The sequence below is a fragment of the Panthera pardus genome, unplaced genomic scaffold, assembly GCF_024362965.1.
Source record: "Panthera pardus isolate Hobbes unplaced genomic scaffold, ASM2436296v1 HiC_scaffold_8, whole genome shotgun sequence".
Taxonomy (NCBI): Eukaryota; Metazoa; Chordata; class Mammalia; order Carnivora; family Felidae; genus Panthera; species Panthera pardus.
Window position 1 is genome coordinate 22,432,984 of NW_026527013.1, and position 13,998 is coordinate 22,446,981.

The 13,998-nt window shown below is 40.9% G+C and overlaps 1 protein-coding gene and 1 long non-coding RNA gene across 2 annotated transcripts in view; one reads left to right on the forward strand and one right to left on the reverse strand.

The window, feature by feature from the left end:
* Positions 1-45: 45 nt before the first annotated feature.
* On the reverse strand, positions 46-6,228 carry SELENOK (selenoprotein K). Its single transcript, XM_019470048.1, has 4 exons — positions 6,097-6,228; positions 2,507-2,597; positions 705-788; positions 46-136 (listed from the first exon to the last, which is right to left on the reverse strand). The coding sequence occupies exons 1-4, from the start codon at positions 6,113-6,115 to the stop codon at positions 46-48; spliced, it is 285 nt and encodes a 94-aa protein (XP_019325593.1). The 5' UTR covers positions 6,116-6,228.
* A 72-nt stretch (positions 6,229-6,300) lies between these two features.
* LOC109279126 (uncharacterized) overlaps positions 6,301-13,998 on the forward strand; it is a 65,947-nt gene continuing 58,249 nt past the window's right edge. Inside the window, exon 1 of the long non-coding RNA XR_002086028.2 lies at positions 6,301-6,366. This is a non-coding gene — a long non-coding RNA (uncharacterized LOC109279126). The remainder of the gene's footprint in view (positions 6,367-13,998) is intronic.

A 13,998-nucleotide genomic window follows, 5' to 3' on the forward strand; every position in this document is an offset into this window, starting at 1 on the left:
GTATTTTCAAAACGAAATCTCTGCACAGTAATTTCAGATTTCACGTTACCTTCCTCATCCACCAGCCATTGGAGGAGGACTAGGGCCACGCAGATGATTAATTCGACCCATTCTTCTGGGAGGGTTTCCTGGTGGCCTAAAAGAAAAATTTCTACTGTTTAGTAGACATCAAGTGGTTCCTTTCAAACACTCAAACAGACCCTCTTCTCTATTTAAAATAGGAATTACCAACTAGGTCAGGAGTTGAGAAAATTCAAACCCCTACAGGGACCAGACACTTAATGCACATGAGGAAGTGGGTCAAGCAAGGACTGTGATGGCCTGAACAGTGTCTCCTGTAAATAAATGCCCAACTGAAACTCTGCTCCATGGAAGTGCTGCTTGATCTTCTCTGGTTTTTCTTAGCAGTGGAAATCCAGATTCTACAGTGAAAATCTCTAGATTTAATGTTGGTCATCAGTTTCAGCCTCTAATTTAGACTTTGCCCAGAGGATATTTGATATACATTTTAGCTTTATCAAATTGACTCTGGTTATGAAATCAGAAGCAACTTGATTTAATTTACGGTAATGCATTAATCTTGTGAAATAGAATTTAAACCTTTTATTTCCATGAGCCAAACTATATCTATCTATCCATAATATCTAATTTAATTAAAATTACAGACTGGTAAAAATATCTATTATCAACTTAGAGAGCTCTACCCTCTTCCATCATCATATCTGGAATCAGAGGAGTTTCCGTAGCCTCTTCTCTTTTTCACATCTTGCTGAAGCAGAGTCTTGAAACTGAAACAAGGGGCAGAAAACAAGAGAAATACCGCTTTCAACATAAAATGTATTTCCATGGTTTCAATTATATCTGTGAGAAGATAACTAAAACCAACTTAGTTCCAACCCCACATTTTTCAAAGCCAGCTGGACAGCACCATCTAGCACGAGCACATGTCTGCATTTGTGCCATGTTCCGGGCAAAAGCTACCATTCCTGTCCTTCACATGTGCTAATAACTCTCCTTGACGGAGTCTAGGAGTGACTCTGAAACGAGAGCCATGCCCAACTTCCTCCCTCCACTCTACGTCAGCTGTCAAGTCCCAGAGTCTGTTTTCACAGCATTGCACATTCATTTCCCCTGCACTTCCCCAGCCAACAGCCTACTTGATGGTACCTTGCTGAGGGAGGAGCCCAAGGTAGTATGCTAGAGACACAGGGCTTCTGGGAATCCATTTGGATGGAATTTTATTGGTAGAGGGAGATGAATTTAAGTTAAAACAATGTTGTTTTTTTTTTTAAGTTGGTTTATTTATTTGCTTCCTTGTTGATTGATTGATTGATTGATTCATTCATTCATTCAGAGAGACCATGAGCAGGGGAAGGGCAGAGAGGAAGGCGAGAGAATCTCAAGCAACCTCTGTGCTGTTAGCACGGAGCCCAGTGCAGGGCTGGAAATCACGAACCATGAGGTCATGACCTGAGCCGAAACCAAGAGACAGCACTTAAGGGGCGGAGCCACCCAGAGGCCCCTAAACTAATACTTTAAATAAACAACAGAGAGTAGGTGAAGCTTGTAAGAGACTTTAGTGAAGTTTTGCAGTAGGCAAATTAAGGACCCTCTGTCCCATTGTATTTTTCTATGGAACCATCTCTTCCATTTTTTCTTTAACCCCTTCAAACTTATGCTACATGCAGCCATCAGATTATTTTTCTACACCACAGCTACAATCCAATTAAATGTAAAGATCGCAGTCTGCTATTCAAACTTCTTTGCCGTCTTTACTGTGTTTTTTCCACCTTCCACAATCACATCCAACCCAATACCCATTGTAATATGAATTAGAGTCAATAAAGGAAGGGGCGATCTCTCATATCTCTGCATCCCTGCAGTTCTCTGCTATGTGACATTCAAACGTATATTCAAACTTAGCATGAGTAAGACTTGTTGGTAATTGATGAATAATTTTTACAAAACAGCATGGGAAAGACCAGAAAAATGCATTTAACTAAGAATTGCTTGGACTTACAATAAAGTTTAAGTTTTTGTCTCCTGTATTGATTTTAACAATTGAAAAAACAACTTTACTCCTTGGGATATTTTTTTATCAAGATCTAATTCCCCTTGTTTGTTTATTGTACAATATGGAATAAAAGCTGCATACATCCATTACAGCTGGAATAGTAGAAAGTGAGGCACTGTCATTTGGCATTAGAATACGGAGGCCTGGCTCCAGAGCTGCAGACTGAAATCGTTACCACTAAGGCTAAGACACAGTCAAGCTTTACTAACTCCACTATCAGATTCATACTCGTAAGATGTTTGGGGGCAGCTTCATCACCAAAGAAGTCTTCATTTCCCTTAGAAGAGCTAATGATAATAATAAAAAACTTACAACTAAAAACTGCTTCAGGAAAGCTCAGCTTGTTTAAGACACTCCACATAATGTATCCAATGTATTTCTGTTAACTGAAATATCAGGGCTGTTAAGAACATTATTAATTATTACACTTACAACAAAACCACGAACTCAGCTATTCCCCAAAAGAAATCTGTTATCAAAGATAACCTCCATGGGGACTGACTCCGGCTGTCCAACACTTGTCCTACAGACAAGAAAAAAGAAACTTCAGTTAGTGCTACAAATCCCTGACACAAGATATATTACAATTAATCACTTAGGAAACATGAGACTCAGTTTTCGACTTGTTCACTGTTCAGATGGTCAGCACAAGGAAAGGTCTGTTCTATGTGCATCCTTCTAAGGAAGGGTTCAGGGAAGTAAAGCTCAATGATCTAGGGGTCATACTTTTAATACGTCAAATGCCTTCCTATGTTCTTAATTTTGGTGAGTGACACTTCAAGTATTTTTTCTCTTTTTCAATTGCGGTAAAATAGGCTTTAAAATTTTCCATTTTAACCATTTTTAAGTGTACAGCTCTATGGCATTAAGTACATTCACACTGTTGTACAACGTTCACCATCATCCATCTCCAGACCTTTTTTACCTTCCCCAACGGAAACTCTGTACCCATTCAACACTAACTCCCCTTTTCTCCCTTCTCTTAGTCCCTGGCAACCACCATTCTACTTTGTCTCTATGAATTTGACTGCTCTAGGAACCTCATTATGAGGAATCATACAGTATTCTGACTTTGGTGGTAGGCTTTGGTCTTCAAGTTTCATCCATGTTGTAAATGTGTCAAAATCTCCTTCTTTTTTAAGGCTGATTCATATCGCATCATATGTATGTACCACATTTCGCTCATGCGTGCGTACATCCTTGGGTTGCTTCCACCTACTGGCTGTTGTGACAATGCTAGCATGAATGAATACTGGTGCATGAATCTCTTTATTCAAGTATTTTGAGGAAACAAATGGAATGAGTGAATATAAAAAATGTTTACACTACTCCCATCTTCCTAAATGTGTTCAAAATATTTCTTTTCACCTGCAAAGTCTCTGTCCTGGATAAAAAAAAAAAAAATTATACACACTCTTACAATTGTTTAGAATCAGTTATGTTAAAATTTTCAGACATCAAAGAATTTGTGTGCTCTAAGTATGAAAGAGAATTTGCCTTGTTCATTAAAATAACCACATTTTTCTGTAACGGGACGCTGTTGATTCTAATTATAGACTCCAGTCTTACCTTAAGCACAAACAAACCTATTTTTCAAACCACTTTAAATAATGGAAGCTACAACATGAAAAGTTAGTTCTCTAAGGTTTTTAGCCTTGAAAATCAAGAGGTCAGAATATTTTGGGAGAAGAACTACTTGCCAACCTCTCCTCTCCCATTTGCTCAAGGGCTTCCCCATACTCATTTTCACCCCCTCAATCAGGGTCTACAATTCCTCTTTCTTTGACAGTCCTTCAGGGATTCACTTGGACCTGAGCTCTCAAGGGAGCTATTGAGAAAAAAGGGATACACTTTAAGACAGAGCGTGGCTGCCTCTTACTAGCTCTGCTTCGTTGGCTGGTGGGACATTTTCCTTCTCTGAGAAGTATTCCCAGGCTAGTAATATAGGATTATTGAAAAACAAGTCATTTGACAGTAAGAAAAATGTTTTGCTGACTGTCAAGTGCTGATAAATTCAGTCCTTCTAAAAGAGATCTAACTAGAACACACCAATTCTCTTTGCGATTCTAAGGAACGCTTTGCAATGTTCTACCTCACGTTTGGTACTTTCTCTCCTAGTTTCTGAAGGCAGAAACCTCCCCTCCCAACATATGCAGAAGGAAATAACTTGCTTGGATGAAGCTGGCATTTCTCAACTATAAAAGTGAGATAAAAGAACTTAAAGGGAACTTTGTGTTATTTATGTGGATCCAATAGGACAATGCATACACAGAAAGACCCACTACAAAGAATTACTCAATAATGCATAAATAGAAACTGCCAGCCTTACCCACAAAGGATATAACACAAAGTCTGCAAGTGCCCAAAATAAGATGAAACTTTAATGCTTTTGTTTAGTGTCCATACACCTACTTGTTTCAAAGATTAAAAAAGAAAAAAAATTAAGTTTATTTATTTTAGAGGGGTGCCTGGGTGGCTTAGTCGGTTAAATGTCCGGCATCCGACTTGGGCTCAGGTCATGGTCTCCCGACTTGTGAGTTTGAGCCCCGCATCGGGCACTGTCTGACAGCTGGGAGCCTGGAGCCTGCTTCAGATTCTGTGTCTCCCTCTCTCTCTGCTCCTCTCCTGCTCTCACTCTGTCTCTCTCTCCTTCAAAAGTAAATAAACACTAAAGCTTATTTATTTTGAGAGAGAAAGAGAGAGAGGATCCCAAGCAGGTGCTGTGCTTGGGGGGGGGGGGGGGAGGGCTAGGGGGTGGGGGGTTTTAACTCAGGAACTGTGAGATCATGCCCAGAACCCAAATCAAGAGTGGGATGCTCAACAGACTGAGCCATCCAGGTGCCCCTCAAAGATTTTTAATTGGGAGAAGAGGAGGCAGAGATTTTGAAGAGCAAAGAAATGCAAAGTGCACCCAGCCAGACTTCTCCCCATCACACCTTAATCATCTCTGAAGACGGATGATTCAAATAGAACAAGGACCTCCCTAGATCCTACTGGTTAAGATTGCACTAAGGCATTGATTCCACCTGAGTCAAACAGGTGGGCGGGCACTTTTGGCAGCGGTCTGACCCAGTGATCTTGTGTCCTTCCTTTCCAGACACTTTCTTTGTGGAGTCTCTGAATTAAGCCTCTTCTCTGATTCTCTACTCCAGGAACAGTTACCTTTGTTCCTACAGGGGGCGGGGCTTCTCCCTGTGCCCCTTGGAATTAGGGCAAAACAACTGCGTGTGTGACTAGCTACCTACTCCTGGCGGGTGGGGGCGGGGGGGGGGAGCCTATCCAATTTTTAAGTTTATTTATTTATTTTGAGAAAGAGAGAGCAAGCAGGGGAGGTGCAGAGAGAGAGAATCCTAAGCTGGCTCTGCGCTGTCAGCCTAGAGCTCGAGATGGGCTCGATCTCTCAGTTCGTGAGCAGTGAGATGGAAATCAAGAATCGGACCTTAAACGACTGTGCCACCCAGGTGCCCCCTTATCCTATATATCCAGTTCTCTTTACAGGTTTTAGAGAAAGACCGGCTAGTAGATACCAGCAAGGACCCTGACGACAGTCGCCTCCCTTCGTCTGTGATGCTGAGCAACCTAGTGGACCTTGCTGCGCGTCAGTCCTCACCCCTAAACGGGACAATAAACTACTACGTGAATAGGGCTGCCACAGAGGCTGAATGGGTTGATCGGGAAGAGCGCTATCACTCGGGAAGAGCGCTATCACTGCGCCCCAAACACAGGCACTGCGCAGACGGTGTCAACCCTGTTGTCATGCCTCGTTAAACACGCGGGCGCCTGAGGGGAAAGACCACGTTCGCGAGACCCACAGTCAGAAGCTGGGCGAGGGCGCCGGGCAGCCGGCACCGTCGTCGTCACCACCGGGAGACCTCGGCCCCCGCCCGCGGGCTCAGGGACGCTCGGCTGACGCGGCGCAGGCCCGGGCGACTCCGGGAAAGCCGGGCCGGCGGGCGAGGATGGAAGAAACCCGGGTCGGCCCTCGCAGGCCAGCGGTCGCCCTCGCGTACCCTGCGACTCACCATTCGAGATGTAAACCATCTTTGCCCCTTGTTCCCCGCCTCCGTAGCGACTGAGGGGCTTGGCCCCTCTCGGCCCCGGTATCTCCCTCCGCGACCCGCCCTTGGACGTCACAGCCCACGGGTGCACACATCGGCGACGGAGGAGGGAGGTGGACGGAGCCCATTGGCTGCTGGAAGGGGGACGCCCATGACTGGCGGCTTTTTTTTTTTTTTTTTTTTTTTTGCTTCGTCACGCCGGCAACTTCCGGTAGAGCGAGGGCTGCCGGGCAGGTAAGCGGAAATGATGTTTGGGATTTTAACCCGTAAACGCGCGCTTTCCTGTCTCCTTTTGGGTTTGAGCTCGAGGAGTCCGTTTGCCCCGCACGGTGAAGAAAAGCTATATTCTAGTTGCTTGATGGGCCCGTGGGTCCAGGTTCGGGAATGCGAAGCTGCTCTGTGTGCGATGGCTTGAAGAAACTGCTGGCAGGAGGGGGTTCCTCAGAATATTCCAGAAGTGTTGGTATTTGAGGGTGTGGAGGGAAGTGCCTTCGGGCTGAGGCGGTGATCAAACCGTAGGGAGCTCCATTGTCGTGTTTTCGGAATGCACAGACAGGCACCCTCTACATGTATTCATTCTTTTTAAAACCAGTGTTTCTGCTTTTGGTTCGCCAGAAGTGAATGGAATTGTTAGCTCTTTTGAGGCAACCGTGAAAAAAGAAATAGTGTAGCGCGAGACCTTTCTGTTCTTGTTTCTTATTGATGGCGACTGCACGCAAGCATTGTGAACGCGACAGATGTGTAAGAAGTTATTAGGTGGTCACTGATTAAATATGGACCATGTACTATGTGCCTTGATGGTGGTTTTACTCTGCGCCAGCCAGTGGTCGACTTTCTGTTCCTTGAACGTGGCAATCGCATTCCTGTCTCAAGGACTTTGGTACTTCCCTGGCTTTCTAGATGGAGTCCTGATGGCTGTGCTGACCTCCTCCCCCCCTCCCCACCCCCCCCCCCCCCCCCCCAGCCCGCAGTGCTGAAGCCATGTGTCATCTGGAAAAAGGTTATCATCTCATTTAAAATGAAGCAGAAAATTACATTTTGGAGAAAATTGTATCTTGCATTTAATAGTCTGGGTTAAGATTTTAAGTATGTTCTAATATCTAGAACAAATATTTAATGTTGAATTTTTTGGGAGCATCCCTCCCCCCCAAAGTGCATAACAGAACAAGACAACATCCTTTACTTCTTTTGTGATTTTTGCAGCACAATCATGGATTATTTTTGCAAAAAATACTGGAAAGGGTCATTAATTGTACCAAGGACTTTTTTAACCCGCTATTATCATCTCACGCGCTCTACTCTCCTTGCGCCTTACCTGAAATCCCAGCTTTCACCTTTGTCAGCCTTAAGCAGTTTTTCCACACTGCAGCAAGAATGATTTTAGAATGAAAATCCTCATTCCTAGTGATTTCCTATTGCTCTTAAAATGAAATCCAGTTCCTTTTCATGGTCCTCAGGCCCATCAGGACCTGTTCACTTGATTCTGTCTTTCAAACTGTTATCTTCTACAATCCCCACCGATGTTACCGCTACCAACATTGTACTTTTAGTTTCTTGAGCACCCCAAGTTCTCTTATGCCTCCAAGGCTCTGCACATGCTTTCCCTTCTACCTGGAGCGGTCTTCTGGCGCCTTGCACATCAGCTGCCTTTATCCCTTAGATCTCAGTTTGTATCACCACTTCTGAGTGCCTTTCCCTGGCCACTCATCTCCATGATTATTCATAGTGCTTAACACAATGCAAAATTATTTTATTACCTGAAAATTGATCTTTGTCTCTCTCAAGAAACATAAGCTCTAAGAGGTCACAAGCCCTACCTGCCTTGTTCCCTTTTATCTCTTCAAGGTCTGTCCTAGTCCTTGGTGGATAGTAGGTACACAGATATTTGTTAGTTGGCTGGGGGGGATATCTTTCTGAAAACTTCCCCAGTCACCAAAGGAGGAGGGGAACTAACATGGGGATCCCCTGAGGACCGGACTCTGCTGAGTTATCTCTTCCTTTCTCTTTTTCTGTCTTGATCATTTCTAAATGATATAATGCAGTGATTTCCTAATGAACTATCTCTAGCCTGTCACTCCATTTCATGGTATACATAGCTGCCAGTTTAATCCAACCTAGCCTCTTTCCTGCTCACTACTTTCACTTTCTCCCCTCCCTACCACTTAACAAATAATACCCAGCCTCCCTGGTCTGGCACTGAGGGATTCCCTGATATATCTCACATTTATCTCCCTGACTTCTAATTCCCTGATAGACCCCTTGTTTTGTCCTGTTGCTTCTACTCATCTGTTTCCTCTGAATGGAAATGTTTCCCACCTCTTAAAATCTAATCTATCCTTCAAAGCCAGGTATGTTGCTATCAAGTGAAATAATGAATGTGAAAGGACTTTGCAAATTGGAAAAAAGAGTGTAATTAGTAGCATGGTGGTTGGGGGGCAAAGAAAACATTCCCTTTGTTTCCCTAACCTTCAGTGTCTAGAACTGCATGTTAACTAGTAGCCACATGTGACTGTTGAGCAGTTGAAATGTGTTTAGTTTGAATTGATACGTGCTCTGCATACAAAATACACACTAGGTTACAAGGACTTAAAATAAAAAAACAAAAGGATGTGAAGTATCTCAATTTTTTATATTGATTACACATTGAAATTATAATATTTTGAATATTGGACTACATAAAATATTTTATTAAAAATACGTTTAACAATTTCTTTTTACTTTTTTAATGTGACTGCCAGAAAATTTTATATTATATACTTGGCTTATATTTATAGTTCATGTTACATTTCTGTTGGATACTGCTGGTCCAGAATGAAGACATTGGCCTGGCACAGAAAAGGCACTGAGTAAATATTTGTTGAATGGATGAATGAATGAATGGTCTTAATAATGACTAATATTTTAGTATATGTGCTGCCAACATCAGCACAATAGTGAATAGTGACATATAGTAAACTACACAGAGTTTACTATATGTCAGGCACTGTTCTAAACACTTTCTATTTCTTAGTTTATTTAATCCTTACAACAAAAAGAATAATAGCTAACATTTATATAGCACTCACCCTGTGCCATGCAATATCCTAAGTGCTTTTCATGTATTAGTTCATTTAAACTTCAACCTTACTAAGTGGGTTCTACTATTATTCCCATTTATAGATGGGGAAACTGAGTCATAAATAGCTCAAATGACTTGCCCACAGTCACACAGCTAGTTATGAAGCAGAGCAGAGATTAAGACCAAGTCTGGCTCTATAGTTTGTGCTTTTGACTCCTGTACTATACTGCCTCTCCACACAATAACAGTTATTAAAACAGTAGTCCTCAGCAGAGAATGGGAAGTGGTTTGTGAAGATTGTATCTCAGTTTTCTCAGTTGCAAAATAGCTTCCCCCAGTTTTTTCTTTTCTAGACATCCTGTGCATTAAATTCCCCTAAGCAGCCAAGTTAATTACCTTCCCGTCTCTACATCAATCCCTTGGCCAGAGGGATGGGCTATTCTGAAAGACAGCTACCTCGAGCTGGAGTCAATCTCACCTAAACCTCATGGTTTGAGAGCTGAAGAGGGGTAGTGTTTACCACAAGATAGTGAAGGGATATGGGTTACATCAAAACAATAACATGCCCTCAATTCTGCCTTTAGGGAATGTGGAAAACACTTGGCATTTATATTCTTTATTAACCTTTTCTGTGTTTGTTCTTACAGTTACTGCCTTGTATTCTTTATTGCATTTGGGCTCAGAGATCTTAGCCCTTTAATTATCTCATTTTTTTGACTCATCATTAAAAGCAGATTTTTAATATTTTTAGACTTGTATTCTTTGGTACAAAAAGATTATTGCTTTCCAAGGCTTATCTCTAGATCCCTGAAAATGGAGTGAAGAAATAGAAATGTACATTCTATTACTATGTTTATAAGTCTTAACGCCGATTTTTATATTTGGAAAAATTAAAAGTATAGATATGTACCCACTGATTTTAAGGAACATATGATTTATTATTTTTTTAAAGTTTATTTTGAGAGAGAGAAAAAGAAAGCATGCATGCGTGCAAGTGAAGAGGAAGGGGCAGAGAGAAAGGAAGAGAGAGAATCCCAAGCAGGCTCTGCACTGTCAGTGTAGAGCCCAACGTGGGGCTCAAACTCACAAATTGTGAGATTGTGACCTGAGCCGAAATCAAGAGTCTGACGCTCAACTGACTGAGCCACCCATCACCCCATGATTTATTATTCTTATTCACTAAATGGTTCAGAGCAGAGCATTTAATAGTCTTTAGATATATTTTTGTTTTAATGTGATACCTGAGCATAATATAAGAAATCAAAAGATACATATGGATATGCCATGAAGAATAAGTCTCCTTTCTTCCCCCATAACTCAAGATGCTAAATTTTGATCCTCTAACTTCGTGAGGCTGTCGTAAGCACTGCTTGGCAAATTCCTCTTGGGCAATAGTAACCTTCATGACAGACTCACCTCTCTTTAAGTTCTATCTTCTCTTGGATCTTTATCAAGCAATTTCTCACTCGTTAGCTCTCTGATATTTTGAAAAAAATTATTTCTCATTGTTTTGGTCAAATTCTTTTTAGTTGTCCTCTGAAGGAAAGTTAGTACAAACTACTTAATCCTCCGTAGCAGAAGTGGAAGTTGATGCATTTATTTAACAAAATCAGAGTGAGGAGTTACTGTTAAGTCTCTGCCTTTGAATTTAAAAATTCTGTTATGTATGTATAAATAAATTTTCTACAGCTGCTTTCCTAATAAAGTCAAAACACATTATTACTTGTGAGCAGAAAGAATCATTTTATGCAGCAAATTAAAATGTGTGGGTGATTAAAAAATTATTTTGCCAATAAACATTCTGCTTTTAATCTTTCTACTACCAAAGAGATGAATAAAACCTTACTTGGGCTTGACATTCTTGGTTCCTTCAATGATGGGTTCGTTGAAAATGGGTTTATAGTCTCTTAGGGGCAAGTTCTTTATGACCCAGTGATGGGTGTTCCTTTAAAAGACTGCTAACCAGGTTCAAAAGGATACCATGAAGGAGATCACTGTCACCTCAACTCGCTGGCTAAACAGGCTATTGCTGATGCCTCCCCAATCACTTCATTTTTCCTTACTAATTGTATAACACGGCAGCTTGGTTAACATCACCCAAAGTCAAATATGGTTCTTAACTTCACGAAATCATCTTTCACAATTATCAGTCATTCCTCTCTTTTGCTTTGAAACCCTAACTTGTTTTTGATGGGAAGTATGAAACAGAGACTCTGAAAATGGAATCTGGCAACTGAAGAAGTGTTGCTTGATATTATTTTCTCGTTTCATCTTGAACGCATTTAGCTACTCCTTAGTGGCACCCAGTCTTTCACGTTCAGACTGAGACATTTCACAAGTGCGTTGGAGACCATATGCCCAGAAAAGTGGAGAAGCAAGTGGAAATGGATGGAGTCACCTTGGGTTGCTGACCTGTTTGATCTCTCCGGTTCCTGTGCTGGCTGGCATGAGGACGGAGCAGATGTAGAGGCTGCCAACGGGGCTGGCACACGAGACAGAAGGGCTGGTGCTCAGGCTTACCGCTGCAGCAGAGAGGGCAGCATCAACACATCACACAGGGACTTAGTAGGCTGAGCAGGTACAGGTGAGTTCAACCTTGGGACTGTTGGCTGCTGAAGAAAACCACCCAGAGGACTCTAGTCATTTCATTGGAGTCACTATTTTTAGAAATGTAAAATTCCAAAGGAAGCATGCTAAATTACCCTTCCCATCATAAGCTTTGAAAATGTTCATATCCCTGACCCAGTGTTTCCATTTCTAGAATTCCTAAAGAAACAATGAGAGTTCGAACGAATTTATGTGCAAGGATATTTACCCCGTGTTATTTGGAATGAAGAAAATGGTCACCATATAACTGGCTAAATTTTAGAATATAATAGCATATTATACTTGAATGGGAAACCATAAGTGGAAAAAAACAAAGCAGTATGTATAGTATATCAGTGCAAAAAAAAGATGCATGTATATGGAAATACACTAAACGTGGATTATGAGAGCTATAATTTTTCCTTTTTGCTTTTCTATAGTTCTTGAATTTTCTATGATAAATTTGTGTTCCTTTTGTTATTAGAAATATAAATAATATCAAATAGCAATAAAAATCAGTCAAGATATCTATAATTTTTAAAAGTTACATTTGTTAGAAACTGAGGGTTCATCTTTAGTTTCATGTAATGGTTTGAGCAATTGTTAAAAAATTGCCCCAAAATATTTCTTTCTAGCAGAAGTGATAGAAAATTAAAAACTAAAGGATTTGCACAGGTAGTTGTTAACATTTGGATACAACTTAAAGGCCATTGTACCTAATAAAGTTATGTTTGCTGTGCCCACTTGCTCTAATACACAAAGTTATTGTATAATAACACATGATACATATGAAAGTATACACATGCAATAGATCCCCAGCAATTAATTTCCAAAGGACCACAAAGGACCAAAGAATTTTCAAAGGGCCCATAAGAACTGGGTTCAGAGAGCACCAACTGCGATTACAGGGGACCATAGATAAAAAGTTTCCTGGTCCTCTTTGCATCCCGTCCCATCCCTGGAGGAGTCTGAAACCACAGTAAGCCAGCTCCAGAAGGTGAAGAAGAAAGTTGGGCTGGAGGCAAGAAGAGGGAACCACCTAGTCATAGACACTTCCTGCCTTCAACAGGCCTCACGAGTTAGTCAATGTTTTTTGGTTTTCCCTAAGTAGGAATAGAGTCTGGTAAGAATCAAGTAAACATAGTTTAAAATTCCTTGCTAGTCAGCTCAGAATAATCCCAAAAGCTGATCAAAATGCAGACTCACATGTTCATATTTTGTGAATGATCCATTGGCAACGTTACCGAACAAAAACATTCATTTTAAACATGACTTTTCAGAGTCCTGTCATACAATTCAATTAAAAAAAATTGTTTGAAGCATTAAAATAGGGCTATGGACCTTAATAGATCTTTAGCCCTTCTTTGGGGTAGCTGATTGTTGACAGTAAAATCATCTTACCAGTGTTTTGACCATGATGAAAAGAAATAAACCATGAATCAAGAAAATTTATGGAATTTGATATGAAGGCAAGTAACTTTGAAGCAAGAAATTAAATCCTCAAAAACAAAAGAACAAAAACTCAAAAGGTTGTATGGGTGTTTGATCTAACATCCTTTCCTTTAATAGAATTTAGATGCTACAAAAAATACACTGCAGCAACTTTCTTACTTTCGGGGGAATAAATTAGAATCCAACTCAATGATTTTTGCTTCCTAACTTGAAGGCACTCTCTGGAAATAGCATGCAGGGAGTCGACCCTGAAAATAAGTTCTTTTCAATATGTATACAGTAAAATGCAAGATTTAAGCTGCCTTCTAAAACAGAGTGGAGATGAACTGCAGAGACCCGGGGTTATGCCTGTGTTCCACAAAGGCCGGAGAAATCCTGGAATATCTGTCCGTATAGTGCCCGCCAAATGTGCCCTGGCACATGCTCTATGGGCAATTTGTTTTCTTTAGTTCTCTCTCAAGCAGTATTTCAGCTTTCGGGATAAAGAAATTGCTTTTGAAATTTAAGACTCGTCATGATGGAAATGGTTTTCTTCGATCCTCCGCACGATGTGAGGCCTATTTCAGAGCTTGTCTGGTTTTATGCTCTAAGGCAGGAAGAAAAAAAAAGACCGTATTCTCTTTTCTATCCTTTTTAATGAGCTATAGATTTCCAGAGAGATCCTCCCCCAAAATTCTGGACACTACTTTTTGCTGTAGATCTTAAAGATTTACTAAATTGTTCAATCGCCTGTAGTATGAATTCAGTTTAACTTGATAAAACATTTATTA